The sequence below is a fragment of the Ascidiella aspersa genome, chromosome 3, assembly GCF_963924565.1.
Source record: "Ascidiella aspersa chromosome 3, kaAscAspe10.2, whole genome shotgun sequence".
In the NCBI taxonomy this organism is placed as follows: Eukaryota; Metazoa; Chordata; class Ascidiacea; order Phlebobranchia; family Ascidiidae; genus Ascidiella; species Ascidiella aspersa.
Window position 1 is genome coordinate 10,258,276 of NC_139449.1, and position 13,948 is coordinate 10,272,223.

At 35.6% G+C, this 13,948-nt stretch overlaps 1 protein-coding gene across 1 annotated transcript; it reads left to right on the forward strand.

Moving 5' to 3' along the window:
* Window positions 1–4,368: 4,368 nt before the first annotated feature.
* Window positions 4,369–12,729, forward strand: LOC146159139 (solute carrier family 22 member 21-like). The gene is made up of 14 exons (XM_083384881.1): window positions 4,369–4,426; window positions 5,405–5,508; window positions 6,012–6,182; window positions 7,026–7,129; window positions 7,449–7,472; window positions 7,538–7,692; window positions 8,210–8,402; window positions 8,713–8,836; window positions 9,927–10,015; window positions 10,533–10,753; window positions 11,223–11,331; window positions 11,645–11,744; window positions 11,914–12,077; window positions 12,684–12,729. Exons 1-14 carry the CDS (start codon window positions 4,369–4,371, stop codon window positions 12,727–12,729), a joined length of 1,662 nt encoding a protein of 553 aa, XP_083241007.1.
* The last annotated feature ends 1,219 nt before the right edge of the window (window positions 12,730–13,948 follow it).

Here is a 13,948-nt window from a genome sequence, read left to right on the forward strand (position 1 = left end):
AAGTCACTTATGTCCATGTCAAGTCATTTGCCCGAAAGAATTAAGTCAATTGCAATCATTATAAAACAGTGACTTAAGTGCACTAGTCTTTACCAAAAGTCATTCTCATTACAACACTGTTACTGTAATTTTTATCTTTTTGACAAGCTCCAAAAAAATCAAAAAGGTAGTTGACACACATGAAAAAATCAAGATTTGCAGGTTAATCAAAATGGGAAATAAATCCTGAAACTTGTACGCCACGGGAGTACCTTTTTATTTATGATGTCATAAAATCTCGGCGCAAAAGCATAATTTTAGAATATTATTCAACACCGGTTACCAGAGGAAAACGATCGAAGTTCTGTAGTTGTTGAAAATAAGACAAAATAAGGACGCAAGTCGAAAATAAGGACATTTCTTATAAATAAGGACATTTATTAGAAATAAGGACATTTAGATTTTCTAAGACCTGGGCCTTCAAAATAAGGAAATCTTATAAATAAGGACGGTATGACAAACCTGCCTATAATGCCGAAGATCATTACCTATTCGGCAACAAATAGATTAGATGGGTATGGTGGCCCATGACTGCCATCCTGTTTTTTTTTTCAATTTAACAAAAAAAAAAAAATTTAAAAAAAAAAAAAAAAAAATTAAAAAAAAAATGAAAATAAAAAAAAAAAAAATTATTAAAAAAAAAAAATAAATAAATAAAAAAAAAAATTATTGAAAAAAAAAAAAATTATTGAAAATTTCGACGTGGCCCAGGACTGCCATTCCCATATAAAACGCATTACGGTCGGACCATCACTGCCAATCATAGAATACCTTCTATTGTGTGCTGTTAAGTTCCAAGCCAGCGCAGGGAGGTTTGCCTCTTAGTCTTTTAGGCCTTCTGGTGGGATTCACCAAAGGGAAGTTGGCAGAGTAAACAAGATATCGATTAGAAATTTTTACACATTACTCAAAGCAACCTAACTTAGCCAGCAATCAGACTTTTTAAAAAAAAACACATAAAAATATTCATATTTATGAATATTAATATTCAGTAATATTCGGCCCTTAAATTAAAATGTGCCCTAAGTGACTTACATAGGGTGATAGCTACGAGTCTACTCTTCAAAATGAGATAAGACTCGACCGCTCGACCGCCAAACAAGTTGTTATCAGGTTTAAGTTGGTTTTGCGCGGTCATCTTGTCAAGGTTTTGATAAAGCCTGATTGAAAGATCGGCCAGGTTGCTTAAGTGATGCAGCCTATAAACGTTTTGACAAAATTTGAAACTTTCGACGTTTATGAATTTTTGAAGGAATATTAATAACTTATCCCCGAATAATTGGCGGTCGAGTCTTATCTCATTTTGAAGAGTAGACTCGTAGCTATCACCCTATGTAAGTCACTTAGGGCACATTTTAATTTAAGGGCCGAATATTACTGAATATTAATATTCATAAATATGAATATTTTTATGTTTTTTTTTTTATAAGTCTGATTGCTGGCTAAGTTAGGTTGCTTTGAGTAATGTGTAAAAATTTCTAATCGATATCTTGTTTACTCTGCCAACTTCCCTTTGGTGAATCCCACCAGAAGGCCTAAAAGACCAAGTGGCAAACCTCCCTGCGCTGGCTTGGAACTTAACAGCACACAATAGAAGGTATTCTATGATTGGCAGTGATGGTCCGACCGAAATGCGTTTTATATGGGAATGGCAGTCCTGGGCCACGTCGAAATTTAATTTTTTTTTTTTTAATAATTTTTTTATTTTTTTTTTTATTTTCATTTTTTTTTTAAATTTTTTTTTTTTTTTTTTAAATTATTTTTTTTTTTGTTAAATTGAAAAAAAAACAGGATGGCAGTCATGGGCCACCATAGATGGGCCTAATAGTGCAATGCAGTTGTTCAATGAGTCAATGCCACTTGGAAACGAAATCACTTTAAAATATCCAACATTTATTTTTAATACACCTAAACGCTTCTATGTTTGGGCGAGTATCTTTTTGTTGATGAAAAGTTTAGATGCCGTAATAAACACCACGTGTTGCAAGACAAGATTGCAGAAATCCTAGATTAAACAGTCATTTTTGTTCTAGAGCTACAACGCTTAACTGTGATTTCCACTAGGAAACTTTAGGCAAAATGTTGTCTGCCAAACGAGAAGTGTTATGTTCATCAATGTTAAACCTAATGTACCACAAGTTAAAACGATAACCACATTACCGCAAAGCAGACGAAGATCGTTTTAAAACATGCTAAACATGTTACAAAAGTGTTAAAACACCGGTGTACTACATAGTCTATTAAGTTACACCGTTATACGGGATTCAGATAAATTCACTTGGGTATTCTGTGTGGTATTCCACTAAAACTTGACAATTTGTGTTCCACTCTCTCATTGAAGTAATGCTAACCGCCAGTGAAGCGTTAAAGTCTAACGCAACAAGAGCCTTTGTAGTTAAGCAGTCGACCAACAAAGCCGCATCGTTTGCAAAAAAAGTTGTCCTATATGGCTTATTTCAATATGTTCTGTGAAACCTTTTTCGGAAAAGGGGCATACTTCAGACAGGAAAGTAATGTAGAATTGAGTTTCGAGAAACAAGGTATAGGTTAAAATATGTTTAACATGAGGGTTACTGCAAATTAGTTGGTGACATACGTGCAGCAAGAGAAGTGCGTATTTTTAATAATAATCAGTGTTGTATTAAAGTACCATAAAAGTTCTGTGCCTTATATTCGTTATGTTACAGTTGCTATCACTTTTTCAGTCCCACCACACTTACTCTAGTTTAAGTTACGATTAGTTTTATTTAGACATATTAAAAAGCAACAAATATGAATTTTGTTTTAAGAATTGTTAAGAATTGCAGCCGGTAATTGGACAAACGCTTAAAGTTGAGAAACCAATGGAAGAGGCGGTGTAATTCGCTTAAAATAAATAGTATTGGGATCGCATCCAAATTTTAGCCTACTTCGATTCTGGGAATAAAACAAATGCTAGTTCTGAAGTGAATACAAGTTCTATTTTAGGCCAGTAAATCTAGGTGAAAAAAGGCTCAAACCTAGGACTAATTGCAACACAAGATTTTTTTGCTGAATCATATCCGGAAAGGTCCCCGGAATTCCCAAAAAAAAGTCCCCGGAAAAGTTAGTGTCTAACATGTCATAATGACATCAAAACCATACGCATGTCTATATAGGCTGAAATTTCATAATAGTCCAAACACCTTGAGATTAGTCTTATATTAAAGGTAAAGTTCAAACAAACAATAAAGACAATTAAATTAAACGATTAGACCAGCATATGACGTCATAATGACATCACAGCTGTAAACTTTAAGGTAACAGTTCCATTGCAACAGGAAAATTCGAAATTTAACTTTACATTTGGAAACATTACATTAATAGTTTGGTCATATGTCGCCCGCTGTAGGCCCAAAAGATTTACTTCAGTTAAATTAGCCGTATTGCCTTTTTTTGAAATATATTTTCACCTATCGAAGGTTATTTGTAGCCTATCTAGGTGTCTGAACATAGAATGCTATTATGACGTCATATTAACTAAAGCAAATAATGATATGTGCAAAATCATCATTTTTCTGCAAAAAAAAAAAAAAAAAAAAACGTGTTTTCAAATACAATTGAACAACCAGGAAAGTCTTCGGAAATATTCTTACCAATGATTGACACAAACCCACCCAAGCGATCCAACCTGTATATATTCGACGTTAGTGAAAAAAGAGAGATTGGCATATCGCGTCGAGAAAACTGCTTATGAGGCAGTTCAACATATTGAGGTCAAATAAATGCGTGTTGCGATAATCCAGACTTTGCTGGATTGTGTAGCAATATTAGCATTTTTTGTGAATTTGGCGGTATTACTAAATCTTCGAAGTAAATTAATTATATTCGTATGCTACAAACCACGGCTGGAAATATCAAATGAGAATTATAACGAGTTGTAACCAAATGTGCAAAATTCGCTTGATACGCTTAAAGTGCAAAAAATGTATTCTGTGCCAAAACGTTAAAAAGTGTGACGAAAATCCACGAATTGTAGCGATGAAACCAAAGGTAAAAAACCCGCTTGTTGTGCAGCGCAAAAAGAGCAAACAAACGATTCTGTTCCGACTAAATTTCTAGATTGGCGAACTGGCATCTCTCTATGAGTCCTTAGCCTAGAACCGGTCAAGCTTCATAGTTTTTGAAACCCTGCCCTAATATGTAATTGTAAAAATCAACACGCTATTATTCCTTTCACTGTGCGCCGTATAGTGCCCTAGTAATTTTTGAACGCTGTTGACGATTTCGATTCCAAAATTTAAAGTTAAGCGCTTATATAAAATGGTAATATACTTAATTCTCACAGGTCGGGTTAACTGCTGTTACAATATGAGCTTCAAAGACGAAGAAAACTCCTTGTACGAAGTACTACTGGACAAAGTTTCTGGTTCGGGAAAATACCAGAACGTTTTAATTTTTTTCGGAATATTTACCAATTTAGTTGTTCCATTCTACCATCTAGGAGCAGTTTTTCTTCGTAAGTTTGACTCATTTTGCATTTCCTTATGAAGTAAATAAGTTGTTGTTAAATGAGATATTCGTATACATTAGTATTACTGTTACAGGGCCTGTTGATATACATGTTGTCTAAATCCGTTTAAAACAGGGCTGCGGTGTCGGAGTCGGACTCGGGACTCGGGACTTGGCGGAGTCGGTTTGTTTTTGCTGGATTCGGACTCGAGGATCGAGTAATACCACAAAGACTATCCGAGTCTCAAGTCCGGCGTACGCATGCGCAATACCAACTTTCGGCCGCAAACTTTAAATTTCAAAAATGGAAAGGCATATGGTTGAATATTTTCTGTCTATATATTGTGGGTAGGTGAGTGATATGCACCGCTATCAGTGGATTGCCGATTATTCACCTTAATTAGTGACGTAATTGGGTAAAATACATAGGCTACTGTAGAGTCCGAGTTGGACTCGGTAAATCGCACATTTGTCCTGAGTCGGACTCGGGCATATTTTTTCGACCAGAGTCGGTCTCGAGGGTCGGGCTCGAATTTTTAACCGATTCTGTAGCACTGTTTTAAAGCCTTCAAATGATGTTTAAGTGAAACGAGAATTTCTAGTGATAAACGTAGCACGTTTCGTGCATTGTCATTGTTTCGCTTTGGATATAGGCTAGGATAATTTCGATTGGGGTAAATCGATGTGGTTTGGAACATTTAAAATTTAACGCGAATGGGTCATGCGCCTCTTCGTTTTGCTGCAGCGTACCACACAATTGTTATCTAGTGTTGGCAGCGAAAGTTTACGGTCCGTGCACCACAACTATATGTACTCACCGCCAAATTTACCTGTGTCTTGTCAGAGCAAATAAACGCGATATCACGACTCGTAAACTAGAACATTTCTTCCTCAGTTGAACTGCCGACATCTCACTGTGAAATTCTGATCGATGGAAACCTTTCAATAAGCGATCCACTTATTGTCAACCACTTCATACCAATAAACAACGTAACAGGAGTAAGGCATTTAACTGCATTTTTTAGGTCCTAAAGAACGAATATTTAAATATACTTGATCGTGTTTTGAACACTTAATATTAACTCTCAGCTATGCATATTGTCATGAGTATGCTTTTTCCGTCACATTTTGGTAAAAATTAGCAGCCAGACAAAGGGGTGATAAATAATGATTCTGATAGGTTGTTAACCTGTTGTCCCGGTTTTCATGGAGCATTAATGATTGTTTTTGCGTTACGTGATATATTTTTCCTATATTTCGATGTACAAACAAAATCTACAATTTCTATAACAGAAACAGTGGTTAGATCAGAGAATTATACATAAGTAAAACACGATGCGTTCAAATAATTGTTCCCGCTTTAAAAAGTGACTTGGTGTCTTGGCCTAAGTGACTTGATTGCTGCCAACAGTACAAGTACTCATTGTTAATTTTTTTCATTTGTTGCTGTTACATTAGTTTTTTCAATGTTTCTAAACACGTTTTAAATCTTTTTTCTTGAGGACCTTGATCGCTGCCAGCAATACAAGTTCGACTTTAGTCCCTGTAAGCAGAACCTGACATTGGAATGCGTCGTTGGAGTGACACAAGCGACCGACAAACGCGAGACAATCCCGTGTGATAATGGCTTTCACTTCGACAGGTCGGAACTTAAAGAAACCATGACTACTCAGGTAACACGAACTCAGCTCCGCACCCCTAGGGGCCTTGATTGGGGGACTAAAACCCCAAAATATCGTTACGTCATTGTTTTAACTCTATGTATCTGGCCACTTCTCTATGGAGGTATATAAACTTAAAATACGTCATAACATGGCGTAATAAAATACGTCATAACATGGCGTCATACACAAATGAATGGCCAAAAATGAAATAACATGGTCGTAAGCGTTATCTACATAAAGTATATTTATCAAATATGTTTTTCGATAATACCCCAAATATCTCGCCGTATCAGAATTTATTGTCGCGGTAATACATGAAGAGGCAGGGCCATGTAATTTTCACCCATCGTAGAACGCAGGGAAGCATTGCCAGAAGCTTAATTTATATGATGTTCGTGAATGGTCTCCAAAGATTGAACAATAAACCGAAACAGGTCGAACGTTCTCTTGAAGGTAAATCTTTTATGCGAAGTGCCAGTTTGTTACTGTCTCTGGGAATGGGATTTTTGATTTGAAGCGGCATAAATCGAAATAAATAAACAAAATATTTTGTCTGCAAAATGATTCTACAATTAATTTTGCATAGTCTTTACCAATTTACTAACGTCTAAGAAAATGAACCCTGGAACTACAGTTTTCGCATCTAAGCCAAAAGTTGAGGCGGGAAAGTTTGGGCCTATATCTGTTGATGCTTGCAGAAACTTAAGCAATCTATAAAAAATACAACGTATATACTAAAGCGCGAACCAAAGTGCAATTAATAATATTAATTTTTTATAATTTTTTGTAAAAAGATGGTTTAAAGCTTTTGGCATTTGGCGGCAAAGTAAGCTACCATATATTTGCTTTTAGTGGAACTTGGTTTGTGATGACCTTTACAAGATGCCGCTGGCCTCTACAGCTTACTACTTGGGCGTTACGGTCGGAGCGGCTTTGGGAGGAATGCTAAGTGACAGGCAAGAAACGTTAATAATAGAATTCCAAATCCTGTAATTGTTAAACTGCAGGGGATCACGGATTAAGTTTCTAATTTCAGGTCCGAGTCGTGTTATTTTAAATCCAAATCAAGTTATGTGTAAGAAATAGCAAGTTAGTTAGGCAACAGTCGAAGTCTTCAATTATTTAAGTCTATTTCCAATTCAACTCATTTAGCACTTATTTTACGTTTATCGCAAACTAAAAAAGTAACTAATTACAATGTTTATATAATAATAAATATTTTAACAGCGGTGATATCGTCAGCTGTACTGCATTATTTTGTTGGTCTTAGATTAGATTGCCCATGCATGATGAAGAGTCGTAAGTTTTATTGTTAGTATCCCAAGGCTACCAAAACAAATTGAAATTATCCACTTGTTTTGCAGGTTCGGTCGGATTATGGTGTGCAAGGTTTCATCCGTTTTGTGGCTCATCTTCGGTGTATCCCTTGCATTTTCACCCAACTTTTACTGGGCGATGTTTTTCCGTTTTATGGTGGCTCTCACCGTCATTCCAGTGCAGGTGTCAGCGTTCATTTACGGTAAATCCCTAAGAATGTAAGCGATCGACGCATACCTCATAATTGCCGAACGCATAACCCAATATAATATTTGTTTGTCTATGTTGTTCGTGATCCGAATACTGTAGTGTGCTAAAAAGAGTGAATACTTAAGTGGTCAGCGATATCATGTTAATTTATCATTTCACGAGGTACCCATTTAGAGAAAGTGTAATGTCCAAAGCACATTGTTATTAAAATATATTTTAATATTTCAAAAATACTTTTATGTGAGTTCGGATAATTATCAGTGCACGCCATTAATCGCGTGGTCTCAACTAACTTACGATCGCCAATGTTATTATAAATTTATAGGTATGATTTTCCATTCCACTGATTACATTTTTGGCGAGCGATCAACGTTTTGCCGATTTTCGAACATGTTTGACAATTTATGAACTTGTTTTGCCTTCCAAACAGTTACGGAGATCAGCAAGGCATCATTTCGCCACTACTTGGCATCCCTGTATATACTTGCGTTGTTTTGCCTTCCAAACAGTTACGGAGATTAGCAAGGCATCATTTCGCCACTACTTGGCAGCCCTGTATACATTTACCTTTGCTGTCGGTTGTATCGTCATGGCCGGGTTGGCCTACTGTTGGCCTCACTGGAGGGAAATGGAGATTTCCTTTTCGTTGTTCACAATCCCTATTATTCTCTACATGTTCCTTGTCTTGCCCAAGTCGCCAAGGTGAATAAGATGGGCAGAAGCACTGGCTCGTTTTGTTCACCCTGAGTTAAATTAACCCCGGAGATCGATTTATTTCGTGTTTTGCAACTTCTTAATAATATTTTTATTGAGTTTAAAGTTTTTATTGATTCTCTTCTGTTCTATTTATGTTGAGCATATATTCTTATTAAAGTAATTTTGTTACCCAAGGTAATTGTTTTGGCGGTAAATGGTAAAAATATTCTTATTTGGTCAAATATAGATAACGATTAGCAACCCTAGAAAAGATGTAATTTTATCTTTACAAGTCTAATGTTTTGAACAAACCTAGATGGCTGCTGTCAAAAGGTAAATCGATAGAAGCTGTCAAAACGTTTCGCATGATGGCGCGTCGAAACAATGGAACGGTGCCAACGGCGATCATAGAACGCATTCGGAGCCAGGCGAATCACAAGGTTGGTTTTAGGAAGCGCTTATCTTTCAGAAGATTTTCTAAAACAGACTTGTTTAAACATTTATGAAAAAAAATCTTTTTTTTTAAATAATGGTTGAAAGCTGTTCTTTTGTTATCGATTTTGTCGAAAATCACAGTTCCATGTGTTGTCGTTACATTGAACATTTTACTCCGATAAAGTGTTTCTCACAAATCGAGTCCCGAACCCTGGGGATAATATGGAAGATTTAATTTCTTTTGCGCTTTAATGCTATGTGGCCAGCTTGAAAATTTCACTTGTTACCAACATAATTCTCAGCTAGATTTTTTACAGCCCGCACCGACTTTTGATTTGGCTTTCAAATAGGTAAAATTCATGTAATTGAAATGCTTCAAGGTAGTATTTATCAATTGTTTTAATAGAATGAACCCGAGTCGCGACTCCGACCAAATGTGCGACTTTGTCGAGTCCCGAGCCCGGCCGCGCCTATACAACCTGTGTTTTACTATTTTCGTACCTAAATAAAGGTGGATTTTAACAATCCCCTCATAGGGGTGTAGTTCATCCATTCACAATACATGGTTGAGAAATTTCCGCCATTACACTTTAAAGTTGGCAGCAATATCAGTTTAAAAAATTGGCACTGTACATGTGTACGTCGGACTCGGGACTCTTGCGTGGTCTTACCCGAGATCCTAGCCCCGAGTCTGACTCCAGCAAACAAACTGATTCTTCTGTTCCGAGTTCCAAGTATACCGTCTACCAAAGCCCGAGCCCGACTTCACAGCTCTGGTTAGATCGCATACCAGAGTCGAAATAGCTAAATTAACTTTGCATGGGCCGATCTTAGACATGTTGTAGTTAGGCTAAATACTTTTTTGAAAACTTTTGAGGTACTTGTTTGGATATCATTTAAAATGCAAACTCTTACTTATTAGGTCTTTCAAATTGTTGAGATATTTTATCTTACTTTAAATCACAAATTATTGCAAGACAAGACACATTGACAGAAAATTTGCATTCCTGTAAACAAGGTTTAAAATATACATAAAGTTGCGGTTTTATTTATGTTAAAAAACAGTATTTTAACAGAAACATATTTTTTTAACAGAAACCAGCCGTATCAATAAAGGAGTTAGTCAAGCATCCATTAACAAGATTTATTCTTTTATGCAATACGGTGGTATGGGCATCTGTCAGGTAAAATAGAAATACAGTTTTTCGTGTATTTTTGTTTTAACTCGTGTTGTAAAAATTATTAATTTAAAGCTTTACTAACATTTAATGTTGATCTAACAAATCGTAATTAATAGGGTGGAAAATTTACGCGCTGTATTTAAATTAGCTTTTACAAGTTTATTGTGTAACTTTTTCGACTCCGAAATTACAATGGATAGAATTTATTTAACGGATAGAATTTATTTAATTGGAGTAACTAAATATAGTTATTACGCACTATTAGGATTTGTTATTCCAAGATGTAATATAAAAATACCCTATAATTACATAAAAATTGGCTCCATGCTTCCAAAGCTTGCAAAATAAATTCAGCATCGGTTTTATTTTACAATTTAAATGGATCTACTGACAAGAATACTGCTCACAGTGGAAATAAACTTCCTTGTAAAACAATTAAATTTTTAAAAGAGTTCAAGTCTGAACTTTCCCAAAGGTTAAAACATGTTTTTATTTATGTTTGTAAACACGTTATTTCTAGTCTACTCTACTTTGGCTTATGCCTGAACGGCGGCAACATGGTGGGAAATATTTTCGTCAACAACGCACTAGGCGGCGCCATGGAAGTGGCCGCTGCCTTTCTAAGCGTTCCCCTTCTTATTAAGTTCGGCAGAAGAAATGTTGTGGTGGCAACCTTGGCGCTGGCAGCCGTCACTTGTCTTCTCTCAACAGCCGTTATACAACTTGGAGGCGGAAGCCAAGGTTTGCTGATATTCAAACTGTACATTACAATTATCTTATATTTTTTACTTCCAGCTGTTCAAAAATAGATGCTTGGTTGCTCATTAAATTACTAGATTGAAGCATAAGACCCATTGAATAAATATATATCACTGGGAATCATTGTTTTAGTTGAATAAATATATTTGGTCGTTTAAATCTTGCTTGTTTACCTGCATGTCTGTTTTTTAAACCAAAGGTTATTTTTAAATTAGAAGCGTTATTTTTAAATTAGCAACACAGTTATTAACGTATTCTGAAACACTGAAACACTTTACGAGGCACGATGGTGTTAAAACTCCAATTGAGAACAAATTTGTCTAAATGTCTTTTTGGTTTCTGGTCTCAAACTGGCATTAAAATTACTTATTTTCCCTGTTATATGGGGTAATTTGGTATTTTGTGATATTGGTGTAAAATATACAATAAATTGATGTGTTTCATATCTCAGGTTTTCAGAAAGTCGGTCTGGTGCTCTCCTTGATAGGCCGTTTTATGTCTAGTATCACCTTCGCCGGAATTTATCAACAGACAGCTGAGCTGTTTCCCACTTTAGGAAGGTCAGCAAACTTACGTAATTGTTGTACTTAAGGCAATGGCAAGTCTTTATTTTAGATGCGCCGAATAAAAGAAAAACACTAGAACCGCCGATGAAAAGGCAAGAGAAAAATAAGAAAATAACAAATAACGCTTCGATAAATCCGGGTCGGTGTAGTGTCGCTATATACTGTTTAAAAAAATTGTCAAAGCGGTATTAACCCTATAATTTAATAAAAATGCTGCAAGGCTTTTGATTTTTCAATTTGCAACATTGTAGCAAGTTTTGGTCGGATTCAAATTCTGAAGTTTTTATTTTACATTTGTTTTCTGCAGGGCAACGTCATTTGGAGTCTCATCAACCGCAGCTCGAATAGGAAGCCTTTTATCGCCGTTTCTCATACAATTGCAGTTTTATGTACCTTGGCTCACTCAGGTCGTTTTTCTTTTTAGACTCTATTAATCTTTAGGAACATTTTTTAGGAACATTTTCTTTGGGAACAAACCACTGTATGCAACATAAAACAATACTTGCCTGGGTAAAAACAAAACGCCTGGGTTAAAGAATGTTTAGCAATTCTTAAAAGTCACTTTTTAATATTCAGACGATCCTGGGTGTGGTTGCACTGGGAGCCGCTCTCATCGCCACCATCTTCCCTGAAACCAAGGACGAACCTCTCCTGGCAACCTTTGAAGAAGCGGAGGATTTCTTCGGAAGACACTTGGAGGGATCGAGGGCTGCGAAGCTCCTAGGACTTTTTCTCAACAGGTTTAGTACACATTAGAATTAGATCAATCCTATTAATTCAGTTTAAATACATTTACAAATACAATTACATTCTTAAATGTTTCAATTACATTACAATAACATTAAAAATTGTAATTAATTACATCAATTACAATTTTCATACCAATGTATTGAGCCAAAATTTTAGCAAATCACGACGTTCGTGTTTACTGATTGATTTGTAGAGACAAACCAAAGGGTTGGTCGCATAGTAGTACAAAATAAGTCATTTCTTTAAAATCAAGCTGAATGATTTTTTTTTTAAATGAACGTTGAACTATTGCAAGTGTTCTGCATGTTCTTTTTGTGGTAAATTTAACAAATTTCAAAAAAACGTCAACGTAACAATTGTCAAATTGTTGTTTTGTTCAATCTTAAAATTTACCTAAATTTCTAGTTTGCCAACATGTAACAAATTGAAGCATTTAGGTTCAGTTCAAAACGTTTTGCAGGTTTTATGTGTTTTGAAAACTGAATAAACTTTTCCATATTTCCAGCAAATATAAAACAATGCTTGGATTAAGTTAAACTTTTATTCAATAACTTTATAGTTCGTTCTTATTTGATATCTAATCATCTTTTTTACAGAAACTCCTCGAAGAAAGACACCCCTCTGATGAAATCAGCTGCTTGAATGCCAAGTTTCCTTCGACATAAACCTAAACTGTTTTACTTGTATTCTTTATAATTTCCATCGGAACCAGGCTCATTGTCTAATTCCGAAACTCATGCACTAAGCAAAATCTTAAAACTGTTTCACCAGTTTTGTATCGAAAATCGTGTTTAAGGAGCACATGTATCAGCTGTTCTATCAAAAGCACCTGAGATTTAATCTTCCACGTTTAATTATTTTCACATTATCGTACATCGGTGCTTTATGTGCGCAACCCATAAGCTTAATTTAATATCTACGATTTATCTCCGTTTAACTTTATCGTTTTATGATATGTAATCATATACGTCTTTGTTTAGTAGAGTTTGTGCTTTAACCCAACCTGTTTTTGCAATTATAATCTGTTGTTTACTACTAATAAAATGTACTGTTGCTGCCAGACATTTTTTCGATTGTAAAATTGTTCTTCCTGTCAAATTTATTAAGGTCCCAACGTTTTGACTATCATACGGGCAATGTTTATCAGTGCAATTTTATTTCAACTATAGGCGAAAAACAATATATATACCCGACAAACATTAAAGGAAAAACCACAATGAACCGCGTTCTACACCAAGCGGCGAGAAAAAACGAAATAAACACCCGATAACTGGCCAATGCGATAAAAACGAGGCTGCAGCTTTCTTAAGCCCGCTACTGCACAGTATGGTACAAGAGTGCAATAAAAGTGTCTTGATTATGTTTATTGTGTTGGCATGCTTGTATCGACCATGATTCTAGAAAGACCCGGGATGGTAGTCTACCGTTCGAGTCACCATACACGAAATTTAAAGTCGATGTTATGATATTCATTTGGCTGGTCGCATCACTGGCTAATGCTAATTTTGATGCTTCTGTTCTTTTCTTCTAGTATTTAATAAATGCCCTGCTTCATAGGGGAGACAATATGTATAGCAAAACATTCAGTACAGGGTATACAATAAATAGAATAAACCCTTTGTGTTGACTATATTGACATGGTCTTAGGGTCGCGAAGGCAGCCTACCCAGAGTTTAGTATGGGGTTATGGCTAATGACATTACAAAGTCCCGTAACATTCTCTAGATCAGTGGTTCTCAAACTTTTTTGGAAAAATTGCGCAACGGTCCCTCAGCAACTTTTTAAATTGCTCACGGTCCCTTAAAAATATACACAAAATAAGATTTGTTTTTAATGGTATCAATAGGATGGGTGCACTTGC